General features: G+C 44.3%; 1 protein-coding gene across 3 annotated transcripts in view; it reads right to left on the minus strand.

Moving 5' to 3' along the window:
- adamts10 (ADAM metallopeptidase with thrombospondin type 1 motif, 10) overlaps positions 1-13,305 on the minus strand; it is a 73,734-nt gene that overhangs the window by 53,840 nt on the left and 6,589 nt on the right. For all 3 annotated transcript variants that reach the window (XR_010895967.1, XR_010895968.1, XM_067394695.1), the window contains exons 2-3: positions 12,039-12,358; positions 882-1,240 (exon numbers count right to left, since the gene is read on the minus strand). Coding sequence is in view for 1 of the 3 variants with exons in the window: in XM_067394695.1 (XP_067250796.1) it covers positions 882-1,240; positions 12,039-12,141 (462 nt within the window). In the remaining 2 variants the exon portion in view is untranslated. The remainder of the gene's footprint in view (positions 1-881; positions 1,241-12,038; positions 12,359-13,305) is intronic.

The raw sequence follows: 13,305 nt of genomic DNA on the forward strand, positions 1-13,305 counted from the left end.
GATGGCATTTATCAGAGTCTTAACACTATACTCTAAGGGTCTGCATTCACAAGCACTGGTCTTGACTTTGTAATCTGTTTACGCAGGTGTATTACCAGCTCATGCAAGTAATGAGCATGCCACAGCATGCCACAGCATGCCGCTTGAAACTAAATCCATCATTAGGCTCCAAAACACCTGTTTTTGGAACTGAGCTTTACACCAGCTGGGAGAGACAGACTTTAGCAACAGCTGCCCATTTCAGATCTACAGGGGCGTCACAACAACTCACCCAAGTGTAGAAAGAAAGAGATTACATTGTAAAATAGACCATTACTTTAACATACAGAATTATCTTTATTTATATCAGAGCCTCATGTGATGGAAATGTTTAACAAAGCCATTTAAAGGAATATTCTGGGATTATTTGCAGGTTGCAAACTTTTTCTTTACTGTGAGACACTTACAAATGAAGTTAATGGGGACAATCCATAAATGTTTAAGTACTTACTATTACAAAAGTATGGTAACGAGACGTAATCAATATGCATGTGAACATTTTAGTTTGAAAAAAAAAAAAAAAAAAGATTTTTTTAAAAGAAATGATTACTTTTATTTAGCAAACACACATTAGATTGGTCAAAACTTTTGGTTTCCACTAAAATATTAATATTTTTTGATCAATTAAATGCAGCCTTGGTGAACAAAAGAGACCTCTTTCAAAAACATTAAAAAAATCTTACTGACCCTGAACTAACCCGGAATATTCCTTTAAGGCTATAGGTGCAGAGCATTTTCCGGACTTCCGCATTTGTCATCATAGTGCTTAGGTTTATTACACAGAGATTAATACATCATTTGAGACTCAGCACTATTTCCGATAAAAGTACAGTGGAGCTCACCAGGCCGTTACAGTTGCTAAGAGCCACAGAACTAGAGTGAGGCTGGTGCTGCAGGTGACCCACGTAGTGGCAGTTGGGCAAGTACGGGTGACTCCAAGCCAAGTGCCCTCTCTTCCAGTATTCCACACGGAACTGTCGTGAAAGCAGTCCTCCCTGCAGTGTGAGGTTGAGTAGAAGGTCAGCGCTCGACGTGGAGAGCTGATAGTACAGCTGCGGGTCTGGAACGCTCTGCGATTCCGTGCTACGCCGGTGTCGGCCATTCCCGTGAGAAGTCTCCTCTTCCGATAGTGTTTCCCCATGCGGCCCCACACGCACTGGGATGGCAATCTCATACTGGCCCAAGCTGGACAGAAACTCAGCTGTGGAAACACAAAAAAATTCCATGAGATTGATAGATGGGTGTTAAGTTGAGTTTATACAACTCCCGCAATAAGCAATTAAATGTGCACTGAATTTTTTTTCTCATTAAAAAAGTTATGCACCAATGACAGTACATAAATATACACTACCATTCAAAAGTTTAGGCTGTGTAAGATTTTTTATTGTTTTTGAAAGCAGTCATTTATGCTCACCAAGGCAGCATTTATTTGATTAAAAATATAGTAAAAAGGTAACATTGTGAAATATTATTAAATTTCTTTATTTTAAAATGTAGTTTATTCCTGTGACGTCAAAGCTGAATTTTCAGCATCATTATTCCAGTCTTCAGTGTCACATGATCCTTCAGAAATCATAATATACTGATTTGATGGTCAAGAATCATTTTTTATTATTATCAATGTTAAAAACAGTTGTGGTGCTTAATATTTTTGTGGAAAATATTTTATTAATATAAAGTTCAAATGAACAGCATTTATATAAAATAAAAAACCTATTGTAACATTATAATCAATTTAATGTGTCCTTGCTGAATAAAAGTATTAATTTCTTTAGAAAAAACAAACAAACAAACAAACAAATAATTAATAACCCCAAACATTTTAATGGTAGAGTATATTATAAAAACTATTATAATATACTATTAGTTTTTATCATAGTATTATTTTAATATTGTATAATAATATATAAAAATATGAAACATAAATGTACATTTACATGGATAAAGACTCCAGTCATATCAGTAGCCTACAAAAGCTGTTTTATTCTACTTTTAGATGGTCACTCCATGGGGGCTTCCATATTGAGAGCACAAGACCAGGCCCCCAAAATATTTTTTCCACATTTTCTGCACGATTTTAGGGAATTTTTTTTTTTTTTTCTTTTCTTTTTTTTTTTTGAGAAATTCTGCAGATTGGGCTTAAATAGGAAATAGGGGTATTGGTAGAAGATAACATATTTAATAACTAATAACAGATATTAAACAAAATATTAAACTAACAAGCAAAGAATGAGGGATGTGAGGGAATTCGTGTAATGCTACATCCACGCCTCTATTTGTCAGTACGTTGTCTAGTATCAGTCCAAGACCAATCACACAGCACAACATTAAAAAAAATTCTAAATGCACTTTTAACTCTTTCGGTTTGATGATTGTGCTGTTTTTGGATCCTGAATTTAATTCTGCACTATTTCATAAGATGTGTAATTGAGCCCCCTAACGTATAACAGTCAAAACATAGATTGCCGTAAAAAATCTCGTCAATGGCAGGGAGTTAAAAACAAAATAGGTGAGAACTGTTAACTCAAACAACAATACACATGTAAACAATCAATTTGAGGCAGATCTCTATAGATAGGCTGGGGCCCATTTAGAGAACCTCTGGATTTTATTCAGTTGCAGTCATGTACTCTGACCGTGTCAATTGGCGAACAAAAGAGTTCACAGTGAAACTATTGAGTAGACCACAGAGAAGAAACACAAGCTAGCGGCCCAAAGGCCAAGGGCTGCCTGTTGCTATGGAAATCCTGAAATTGTATACTTCCTGTCCCCAACAGCAAGCCTGGAGATTAATTGTCCAAATTTGGCATTTGAAAAACTGCACCCAAGGGGCGGAGATTGACAAAGAGACAAACATCCTGAAACCAAACCAAACTCATTTAAACTTTCAGATACTCTGTGTGAAAAAGTACACCAGGATCAGTGTCCTTATTGTGAAACAAGGTTTGTCCCATTGGTTTGTTTACTCCATCCTGCCAGTTCAAACACTGTGAGCAGGGCGACAGCAATGACTCTTTTGTTTGGGTCCAGAGGCATGAAGATGAGACATGTGCGTGACCTTGATTTAGCTTGTCTTACTACTTTCCATAATATCTCAAAGCTCTAAAAATACATCAGCAGATGCACCATGTGACTGAGATCAAATGTGTCATTGTGTACAATGGCAAGAGAAGGACAAGAAATCTTATAATATGTGGTCCATTTAATTAAGCCTTCCATAAGGAAAAAAAAGTGGGCTCAAACCAAGTGCTGAAAATATAAAAGATCACCTCTTTCCCTCCTCACAGCAGTTATTCAGATGGGGCCGCTCAATAAGACTGTCTAATTACTGAAAAAGCAGCTGCTTCTGAGACCCATGTGTTTTCATTGGGTTTTTTTAAACATGTGCAGACTCAAAATCATCACTGGACCAACAGAAGAGCTCAACAGATGAGGTTTGTCGTTTTGATTACGTTTAAGGTCACTGCTGGCCTTATACACCCTGCGTTCCATCTGTGCTGTCTGGGTTTACAGTGGTGGAGTGGTTTGGTAGTAAAACGACTGTTAAGTGAAAAGTTGCATGGTTCGGAATTACTTTTAAGGTTTAACATGCTGAATAACATGCTACTTTTTAAATTTACATGACATTTCTTTCAATGATCATTACTTTCTAATAGTTACAGTCAAATAGGCCTATGTGGTATATATGACAATGGGTCTACAAACAAGCGGCATGATGCTACAAAACTAGATTGCCTATCAACTAAGATGTTTTATTCTCATTCTTATTCTTATTATTAAACATATAACAATGATGTAACATGCATGTATTTAGCCTTAATTTGCTCCAGAGGGTTCGTCTGTGTAGCAAAAAAAGAAAGAAATAAAAGTGTCTGCAAATTACACAGAAGAAACTATAGTCTTTATGTAAACAAGTCATGTGCTGCGCTTTACACCGCAAATATGCAAATAACATTAACCCCAGGTTTTAAGAATGTACAGTGTGAAACGTCAGCTTATGAAAACCCAGGATTAATCGCTAACCCTGGGTAAATTATGAGCAGTGCGAAATGTGAAGCAAAATAAACCAGGACTCTGGGTTTAGAAGACCCAGGGTTAACTTTTTCAAGGGTAAAAATACACTAAGTTATTCCAGCCTCTCACTGAAACATCCAGTCCAGACAGTCACAGTCACAGGAGCCAGGGGCACAGCTGGGTCTTATGTCAAAGCATGAAAGTGGAGCTCAAACTGTATAACACGCCCAGCCCTCTGACCGCCATCAACTGGCGCTATCTTAAATAAACATAAGGCCCACAATTGATGGAAGGGTATTCCCTGCTCTCACACCTACAGTGAGCACTGATCCTCCGGAGCCTTTGATGTGCCTTTAATCTCAACGAGGAACCCGAGAGGAGGAGGATGCCTGTGTTACTTCCCCATAAACTCCCTAGCCATGGACAGAGCCCCATTAAAAGTATAAAGACTTCACTTTTGATTCAAATAAACCACCGTCAGGAGCCGCCCAGGGTTTGAAAGTTTATTTTAGAAGGTTAAGGAGAACAACCTTTAATTAGGACCGTGCGGGAAACTGAAGTGAACCCCATTTTTTTAACCATAGCTTTCCTGTGGAAACCGGGCTGGAGAAAGAGACAGAGAAAGAGAGGCGTCTCTCCACCTTTCCCAGATGTGCAACAGCTGTATCAAGTCAGCGAGTGCACCCAGACTTGTGGAGGAGAAAACTCTTCCTCATGCCAGCCTGAGAAGTCAGTCTTTCTTGAACGGAGGCCCTGTCAGCGACTCGAAACCCATCCATATCCTGTTTGTGTATCGTCTACCATGCTGCTATTTGGACTGCAGGATTAAAATATATCCTTGCGGTGACTGGTCCCAGCATGTGGCGAGATTATACATAAACTCAGTGCTCCGCTTTAATAACCATCCGCTACTTGATGTAACACTAATTATTATGGGAGGGCAAAATGCGTTATTAAGCTATTCAGAGGCCAAAAATGTAAGTTTAACAGCAACTAGGGCTGCATATTTGTCCCATACGCCTTTTAAATAAACACACAAACTCAGACACGCTCACACACTCGCCCAGAACTGGACCAGACGACGAAATGAAGTCAAACCCACATGCTTGAACATGTTCTTATTATGTAACGGGAATGAGGTTTGTATCTGACTAAATCTTACATATTTGAAATGACTTAATGAGATTAGTACAAAGAATGTACATTTTGATGTCAGATGTCTAAAAGGGTGCCTCCTGTGAGTCTTGTCAGAGCAATAACTGGGTCACTAATCGTTTGAAAAGAGAAAGTGGTCGGTTTCCTGGAAAGATGGGTCATCGAGTCTGGCTGGCTCTTGTGATGGCTAACTGACGTTGCAGGGCATCTGTTCCTGGTTGTCTAAATGGTTTGTTACCGCTCAAGGCTTGAGGCTAGCAATCCATTCCGTTCCCTTTCGTGGGAACTATCGACGCTACGTCGTTGACGTGATGGGAATCCTCTGTGTTTTTGTGTTCGTGAAGCACCACTGTATCCAACCAATGAGAGAGAGAACGTGACGTCATAGGCGGGCGACGTCGCGGACTATAAAGCACGCCCAAAAACAGAGAACGCTAGCTTCTGTTGTCTTCAGTAAGCGCTATCTGTATCTTGTCTGTCTTATTTACTGTTGTCTGTCTACCATCTCGCCAGAAAGTGATCTCTTTGTCTGAGGACAAGAGTTTCTAACAAGTGAAATAGACACATAAAAAAGACATATATATATATAAAATGACGGAGAAAAGCCAGCGTTTCACTAAGTGTGCACCTCCTTGTCCGCGATTCATCGTGGAGGGAGATACACACGAGATGTGTGTGAAATGCCTGGGAGTTGAGCACGCACAGGCAGCTCTTGAGGGGGCTGTCTGTGTGCACTGTGAGCGGCTCACTCTCAGGGCGCTGCGCTCACGCCGGGCGCTCTTTGAGGAGGGCGCCGCGGCGAGTGTTCCCCGCGGGTCTGGTCCCGCTGTTGCCGAGGCACAGCGAAGGCTGCACTCGTGGGGTTCACAAATGGATCTAGCAGAGGGGGAGAGACGGGCTTTGCCTTATCGCTCCCCTTACCTGCTAGATCTAGTGTCTCTTCTTTGGTGGTGGAAGCACGCGCTGCGGTTTCTTCCCCCGAAGAGAGACACCGATACTGAATATATCTTCCTCCGAGGAGGTTGATATTGAAGGTATCGAGGGTGGAGATGAGGGACCGTCATCCTCATCTCCAGCCCATGAGGAGCTTGCTGAGGTTATGGCCCGGGCAGTAAAAAAGTTGAATATAAACTGGCCCGTGGAGGAAAGCGTTCCCAAAATAAAGAGCAAACTGGACGAACGCTTTCTTCCAGCCAGGTCATTGCCTCAGCGTCGGGGACTGCCGTTCTTTCCCGACCTCCACGCCGAGGTGTCGAGGTCGTGGAACAGACCCGTGCAGTACCGTGTCTTCAGCCCGCAAACATCCATGTACAGCAATATTAACGGGCTGAAACAACACGGTTATGGGGCGATGCCTCGGGTTGAAGAGACGCTTGCGAGCTATCTCTCGCCCGAGTCTGCATCGTCCCTGAAATCCCGACATTGCCCACCAGACCATTAAAGCAAACATCAAATCTGGTGGGCAAGGCTTACTCGGCAGCGGGTCAGGCTGCGGCGTGTCTGCACACGATGAGTATACTGCAGGCATACCAAGCTGATCTGCTGGGGAAATTGATGAAAGTGGGGAGGTAACCTTTGAGACAATCCAAGAGCTGAGGAGAGCCACGGATTTAGCTCTCCGTGCCACCAAGGAGACGGCCAAGTCAGTGGGCCGCTCCATGGCAGCACTGGTGGGCACGGAGAGACATCTGTGGCTCAATCTAGCTGACATAAAGGACAAAGATAAATATGTCCTCATGGATGCGCCGCTTTCCTCCGAGGGCCTGTTCGGTGACGCAGTTAATACTGTCGTCGACAGGTTCGAGGAGGCAAAGAAGCAGAAGGCGGCGTTTCAAAGGTTCCTCCCTCGAAAAACTCATCCCCCTGAGGCTGCCGGGCGGGGGCAGCCTCAGCCGACAGCCGGCTCCTCGGGGCACAGACCCCAACAAAAGGCCAGTGTGGCCGCCCGTGCTCCCCGCGGAAAGCTTGGGGACCGGAGCGTGCTGCACAGCCGAAGCCTTCCGGGGGTAGGGCGGATCTGAGGACCGTCATTATTTCCCGGAAGGCTTCCCAAAAGAAATCCTGACGCTCGTGGGCCAGGGTTTCTGAGGGCAGCCCCCTCCGAAGGGTTCGACGATTAATTTCTATCGTTCCCCTTCGGCGCCCTCAAGGGACTGTTCTGCCAACCCTGCCACCCAGTGTGCGACAGGGCGCAGCAGTCCCTGTCGATCCTCCGAGGAGGTTCGGCCAGCACGTGATTCGTTTATCTGCCGGTGCGCCGCGTCAGATAAACGAGCCAAGTGCTCAAAAAACACCAGAGACCAGTCTCGAGAGGCTGGTACCCTTAGTAGATCATTCAGAGGAGTGGAAATGTCTTCCGAATGTTTCGAAATGGGTGCTGTTCATAGTAGAACGGGGGTACAGAATTCAGTTCGGTTCTCTTCCCCCCAAGTTCAGTGGAGTGATTCACACTGTGGTTGCTCCAGAGCAGTCTCTGGTTATGGAACAAGAAGTTGCGACGCTTTTGCAAAAAGGAGCTATAGAAAGGGTTTCTCCTCCCAGCAAAATGTCGGGCTTTTACAGCCGCTACTTCATTGTTCCAAAGAAGGATGGAGGGTTGCGTCCGATTCTAGATTTACGCATACTAAATCGATCTGTAAAGAAGTTGAAGTTCAAGATGCTTACACTCAGACAGATTATTCCACAGATCAGATCCGAGGACTGGTTTGTGGCGATAGATCTGAAGGACGCGTATTTTCACATATCCATCCATCCTTCTCACAGGAAGTTCCTCAGGTTTGCTTTCGGGGGCGAAGCATACCAATACAAGGTTCTTCCCTTCGGCCTATCACTGTCACCCCGCACGTTCACGAAGTGCATGGATGCAGCCTTGGCTCCGCTGAGACTCCGGGGCATCCGTGTACTGAACTATATCGACGATTGGTTGATATTAGCTCAAACGGAACGTCAGGCAGTTCTACATCGAGATGTGGTTCTGTCGCACATGAAAAGGCTTGGGTTGAGGCTCAATGCCAAAAAGAGTGTGCTGGTCCCGAGGCAGGTTGCAAACTACCTAGGTGTAATCTGGGATTCCACCACGATGCAGGCGCAATTGTCCCTGCTCGTGTGGATTCCATCCTCGGGGCCGTGAAAGGGGTGAAGTTAGGCCAGTCACTCACTGTAAAACAGTTTCAGAGACTGTTGGGTCTGATGGCAGCTGCGTCCAACGTTATTACTTTTGGCCTTCTGCACATGAGACCCTTACAGTGGTGGCTCAGGACCAAGGGGTTTTCCCCGAGGGGAAATCCTTTTCGCATGATCAAAGTCACGCGGCGATGCCTTCGTGCTCTGGTCATGTGGAAAAAGCCTTGGTTCCTGTCCCAGGGACCCGTGTTGGGAACTTCATGTCGTCGCGTAATGCTTACGACAGATGCGTCCCTCACGGGCTGGGGAGCGATCATGAGTGGTCGCTCAGCTCAAGGTCGGTGGGATATACACCAGGCCTCCTGGCACATAAATCGGCTGGAGATGCTGGCAGTGTTTCAGGCTCTGAAACACTTCCTATCCGACCTGAGGGGCCACCATGTGTTGATCCAGACAGACAACACTACGGTGGTCTCTTATATAAATCACCATGGGGCTGCGGTCTCGTCCACTGTGCGAGCTAGTCAGCCGTATCCTCCTTTGGACCCAGGGGAAGTTACTCTCGTTGAAAGCGGCGTATATCCCAGGGTATCTGAATATGGGGGCGGACGCCCTGTCGAGACAAGGCGCGAGTCCGGGGGAATGGAAGCTCCACTCCGAGGTAGTGGAGCTCATATGGAAAGTGTTCGGTCGAGCGGAAGTCGATCTCTTTGCCACAGAGGAGTCAACCCATTGCCCTCTGTGGTATTCTCTGAGGCACCCAGCTCCTCTGGGGTTGGATGCCATGATACAGACGTGGCCGAGGCGACGCCTGTATGCGTTTCCCCCAGTCTCTCTGCTCCCGGGAGTTCTGGACAAAGTACGCCAGGAAGGGGTGCATCTAATATTGGTGGCTCCTTGCTGGCCAACGAGAATTTGGTTTGCGGACCTAGTTTCTCTCCTTTACGGCTCTCCTCTGGAGCTTCCGTTCAGACAGGATCTCCTGTCCCAAGCGGGCGGCACGATCTTTCATCCCCGTCCAGAAATGTGGAAACTGTGGGCCTGGCCTCTGAGGGGGCAAGACTCATAGATTCTGGTCTCCCAACGGAGGTGGTGGAAACCATCCTTCAGTCCAGGGCTCCATCTACAAGGAAGCTTTACATGTATAAATGTGTTTTCTACATGGTGTAGTCATCTCAGAGTGGACCCGGTCCATTCTTCTATTAGCCATGTGCTTCAATTCCTTCAAGGAAAACTGTCAGAGGGTCTAACGTACTCCACACTAAAAGTGTATGTTGCTGCTATTTCGGCTTACCACATTTCTATGGAGGGTGTCTCGGTAAGTCGAGACCCCTTAGTTGTACGCTTCCTTCGTGGCGCACTGAGGTTGAGGCCCTCAGTGCGCCCAAAATCTCCGACCTGGGACTTGGCCATTGTGTTACAAGGGTTGGCTGAGGCGCCCTTTGAACCTTTGGAAGAGGTGTCGGACAAAATGCTAACATTGAAGACTGTGTTCTTATTAGCCATTTCTTCATTGAAAAGAATAGGTGACCTTCAAGCTCTTTCGGTGTTACCATCATGTTTAGAGTTTGCACCAGGTATGGTTAAGGCCTTCCTGCATACAAGGCCTGGTTACATACCCAAAGTCCCCACCAGGGTCCCAGGTCCCATTGTTCTGGAGGCTTTTTATCCCCCTCCGTTTACTACACCGGATCAGGGGAGACTTAACCTGCTGTGCCCAGTGAGGGCGCTGGATACTTACGTCCACAGAGCTGCCCTGTGGAGAAAATCTGACCAGCTTTTTGTATGTTATGGGTCCCCGAATCGAGGGGCCCAGCCTCCAAACAAAGAATGAGTAAGTGGGTGGTTGAGGCTATCACACTTTCTTATAGAGCCTTAGGGCTCCCGTGTCCTTTGAACATTAGGGCGCACTCAACAAGAGGTATGGCGGCATCAACAGCTCACAGGTCGGGTGTTTCCCTGGCTGATATTTGTGGTGCTGCGGGGTGGTCATCCCAGCATACTTTTGTTAGGTTTTATGACCTAAATGTTAGTATTACTCCGGGTGCTTTGGTGCTACAAGATGGCAGCCAGGCACTCGGAGGCACGGCATAGTTGGGACAGCGTTCCCATCACGTCAACGACGTAGCGTCGATAGTTCCCACGAGGGAACGTCTTGGGTTACGAGTGTAACCCTTGTTCCCTGAGTAAGGGAACGAGACGCTACGTCATGTTGCCGTACCTCCTGCATGCCTGGAGCGCTTCCTTCAGACATATCACAGAAGCTAGCGTTCTCTGTTTTTGGGCGTGCTTTATAGTCCGCGACGTCGCCCGCCTATGACGTCACGTTCTCTCTCTCATTGGTTGGATACAGTGGTGCTTCACGAACACAAAAACACAGAGGATTCCCATCACGTCAACGACGTAGCGTCTCGTTCCCTTACTCAGGGAACAAGGGTTACACTCGTAACCCAAGACGTTTTACAGCTTTGATGATCTGCCATTGCTGCCTCCATTGTGCAATGTAAAATGGAAAGTTTCTCAGGTAACTTCTAGCGCAACAAGTGTATTTACATGCACTTTAAAAGTTGATTTCAGTCAGACTAAGTTCATTTGTCTTTTTCAGATATCAGATATTAAATAAGATATTGCTAATTATGTTTAATAGAGGTTGATATTAGTTTTTCAGTGGTCAATACACTATAATACAAATAAACACACTTTAATTAGGGATGCACCAATCATGAATTTACATGGATGATTGCAATTTTTTTACAAGCAAATTGGCAGATTCCGATGCCACTTGCTGTTTTGTTTATGGTTTTCTTTGTTTAAGCAATTAATTTGTTGTTTATTTGCTCTATAACAGACCTTAAACAAAAAAATATCTGCAACCACAGAATTTAATCATGATCCAAACAAAGATACTAAACACATGTAACATGAGGAGTTGTTTGTGATTTCAATTAGATTGTATTTTGTAATTTTAAAGCAAAAATAGAATGGTCTGACTTTAGATTTGTGAAATTATGCTAATAAGACAGATGCACAAAACAAAAACCACAGACAGGCTGAATGAAAATGCAAATTCACTCTCTGACAGTAGGTGGCACTTATGGAACAGCAGCAATATAACGTTTCCTAGGTTACCGCTGTACAGGAAGCAGCACTAGATTATTAAGACAGGCATTATACGTAGGTAAGAAAAAAATGACATTGAAACTTTTCTGAAGACAGTCAGTTGCCTTAGGGATACATTTATATAAACCCCCAACCCCAATGCAATATTTTTGTTTCAATATAATAAACATTGAGCTTGCTGTGCCTGGTACAGTATTTTTCTCTGCTGGCACATCTCTGTTCTCTTCTTTCCATCCGTTCATCCATCTTAAGTGTGTCTTGTCTCTGTCTTGGCCTGTGTTAACGTCCTGTTTACAGACTTCATAATATTTCCACACAAATTGCATTTTGGGAAATGACTGCAATGCAATGCAGTTTGTGTGCAAGTCCGGAATAGAAATTGGCCAAAATGAAACGAAAAACCATTGCCGTTGCCGATCGTGTGTTTGGAGCAAAAACCATCCCGTTCCGATTTATGGCCAGTCGATTGGTGCATTTCTAACTTTATTGGCAACAAATGACAACGAAAAAAATGAATACTTCCTTTTCATACCATTTACATAAAATTCATCACAATACAACAAAACAAAAATAATCAGTAATCTTACCTTGAGTCTGAGCAAAATCCTCAGGACTCCAACTCTCTGCCACTCCACCGGCAACCATGGCGATGATGCCAACGCAGGCCAAACTCCTCCACACCGTTTCCATGGTTACTACAGCAAGCTTCAGTGCAGTGCCCAGCCCTCTGTCCCAACATGTCTTCTGCCCTCTGACGGCCCCACGCTCACCAAAGTGACGCACAGAATTCCGGAGCCATGGTGGCTTCACTTCTACGTGGATCCTGGCGCTTCGGCTCTCAGAGTCGGAGGTAGAGGACGGGCAGTTCTAAGATGTGTACAACCAGGGATCATCAATAAGAGCCTCCCTATTGAGAAAAAAACATGTTAGATAGATGTAAAAGAAAAGGAAGAAAGGGGAGTCCCACGGCTAAATGGTTCCTATTTGACTGGTCAAACATGTCGGCTTGGGAGGCTGTTGTTTGCACCATGTTGTTGGAGCTAATCAATCATTCCTCCTTTCACATCCAGGAGGATGGAAAAAAAATCTGCATTCTAACCTGGGGGCCACTGTTTCTCTTCACTCTGTCCCGCACAGGAAGAGTGCAAAAGAAAGGAAAGCATTGTAGGGTCAGGAGGGCAAGCTGACGTCTGAGGCAGGCTATGAAACAAAAAGTCTCAGTTTGAGAAATGCCACAAGTGGGACTTGTGTGGTACCACTATAAAGGGATACAATGAGACATTGGGGCAGCCATAGGCTGTGTCTGAAATTAACATATCGCATAATGCATACTGGAGTACATACTGTGTATGCTGCCTACTAATTTTTATAGTAGTATGTGAGTGCGAGTGCATTGTCATTGTTACATATTAAACATTGTAACATTTAGTTATATTTAGTTACATTTAAGTTATTTAGCAGATGATTTTATCCAAAATGATTTTTAGTCATTTATAAATTGAAATTCAGTAAATCATCTCAGAAAAAAATGTTATTTGGCAGTGTACTTTAAAAATGTATGTATATATAACATAAAAAACATTAAAAAGTAAAGAAAATATATTGTATAGTGTAAAAATTGAGACTGATTTTGTCTCTCACACTGGAAATGCAAGGTTAAAGGCGCAGTAGGAGATCTGGGAAATGCTAACATTAGCCTGCTAGCATCGGAAGCATAGTTGTGTCCCAAATAACGCACTATACACTATGCACTTATGCAGTATGTACTCATCCATGTAGTGTATGAATTTTATATGTTTATTTTGTACTTAAACATCTGAGTCTGATCCTCCCTCCCCTTCCGCAACATAATTA

Source organism: Chanodichthys erythropterus, chromosome 9 (assembly GCF_024489055.1).
Source record: "Chanodichthys erythropterus isolate Z2021 chromosome 9, ASM2448905v1, whole genome shotgun sequence".
Taxonomy (NCBI): Eukaryota; Metazoa; Chordata; class Actinopteri; order Cypriniformes; family Xenocyprididae; genus Chanodichthys; species Chanodichthys erythropterus.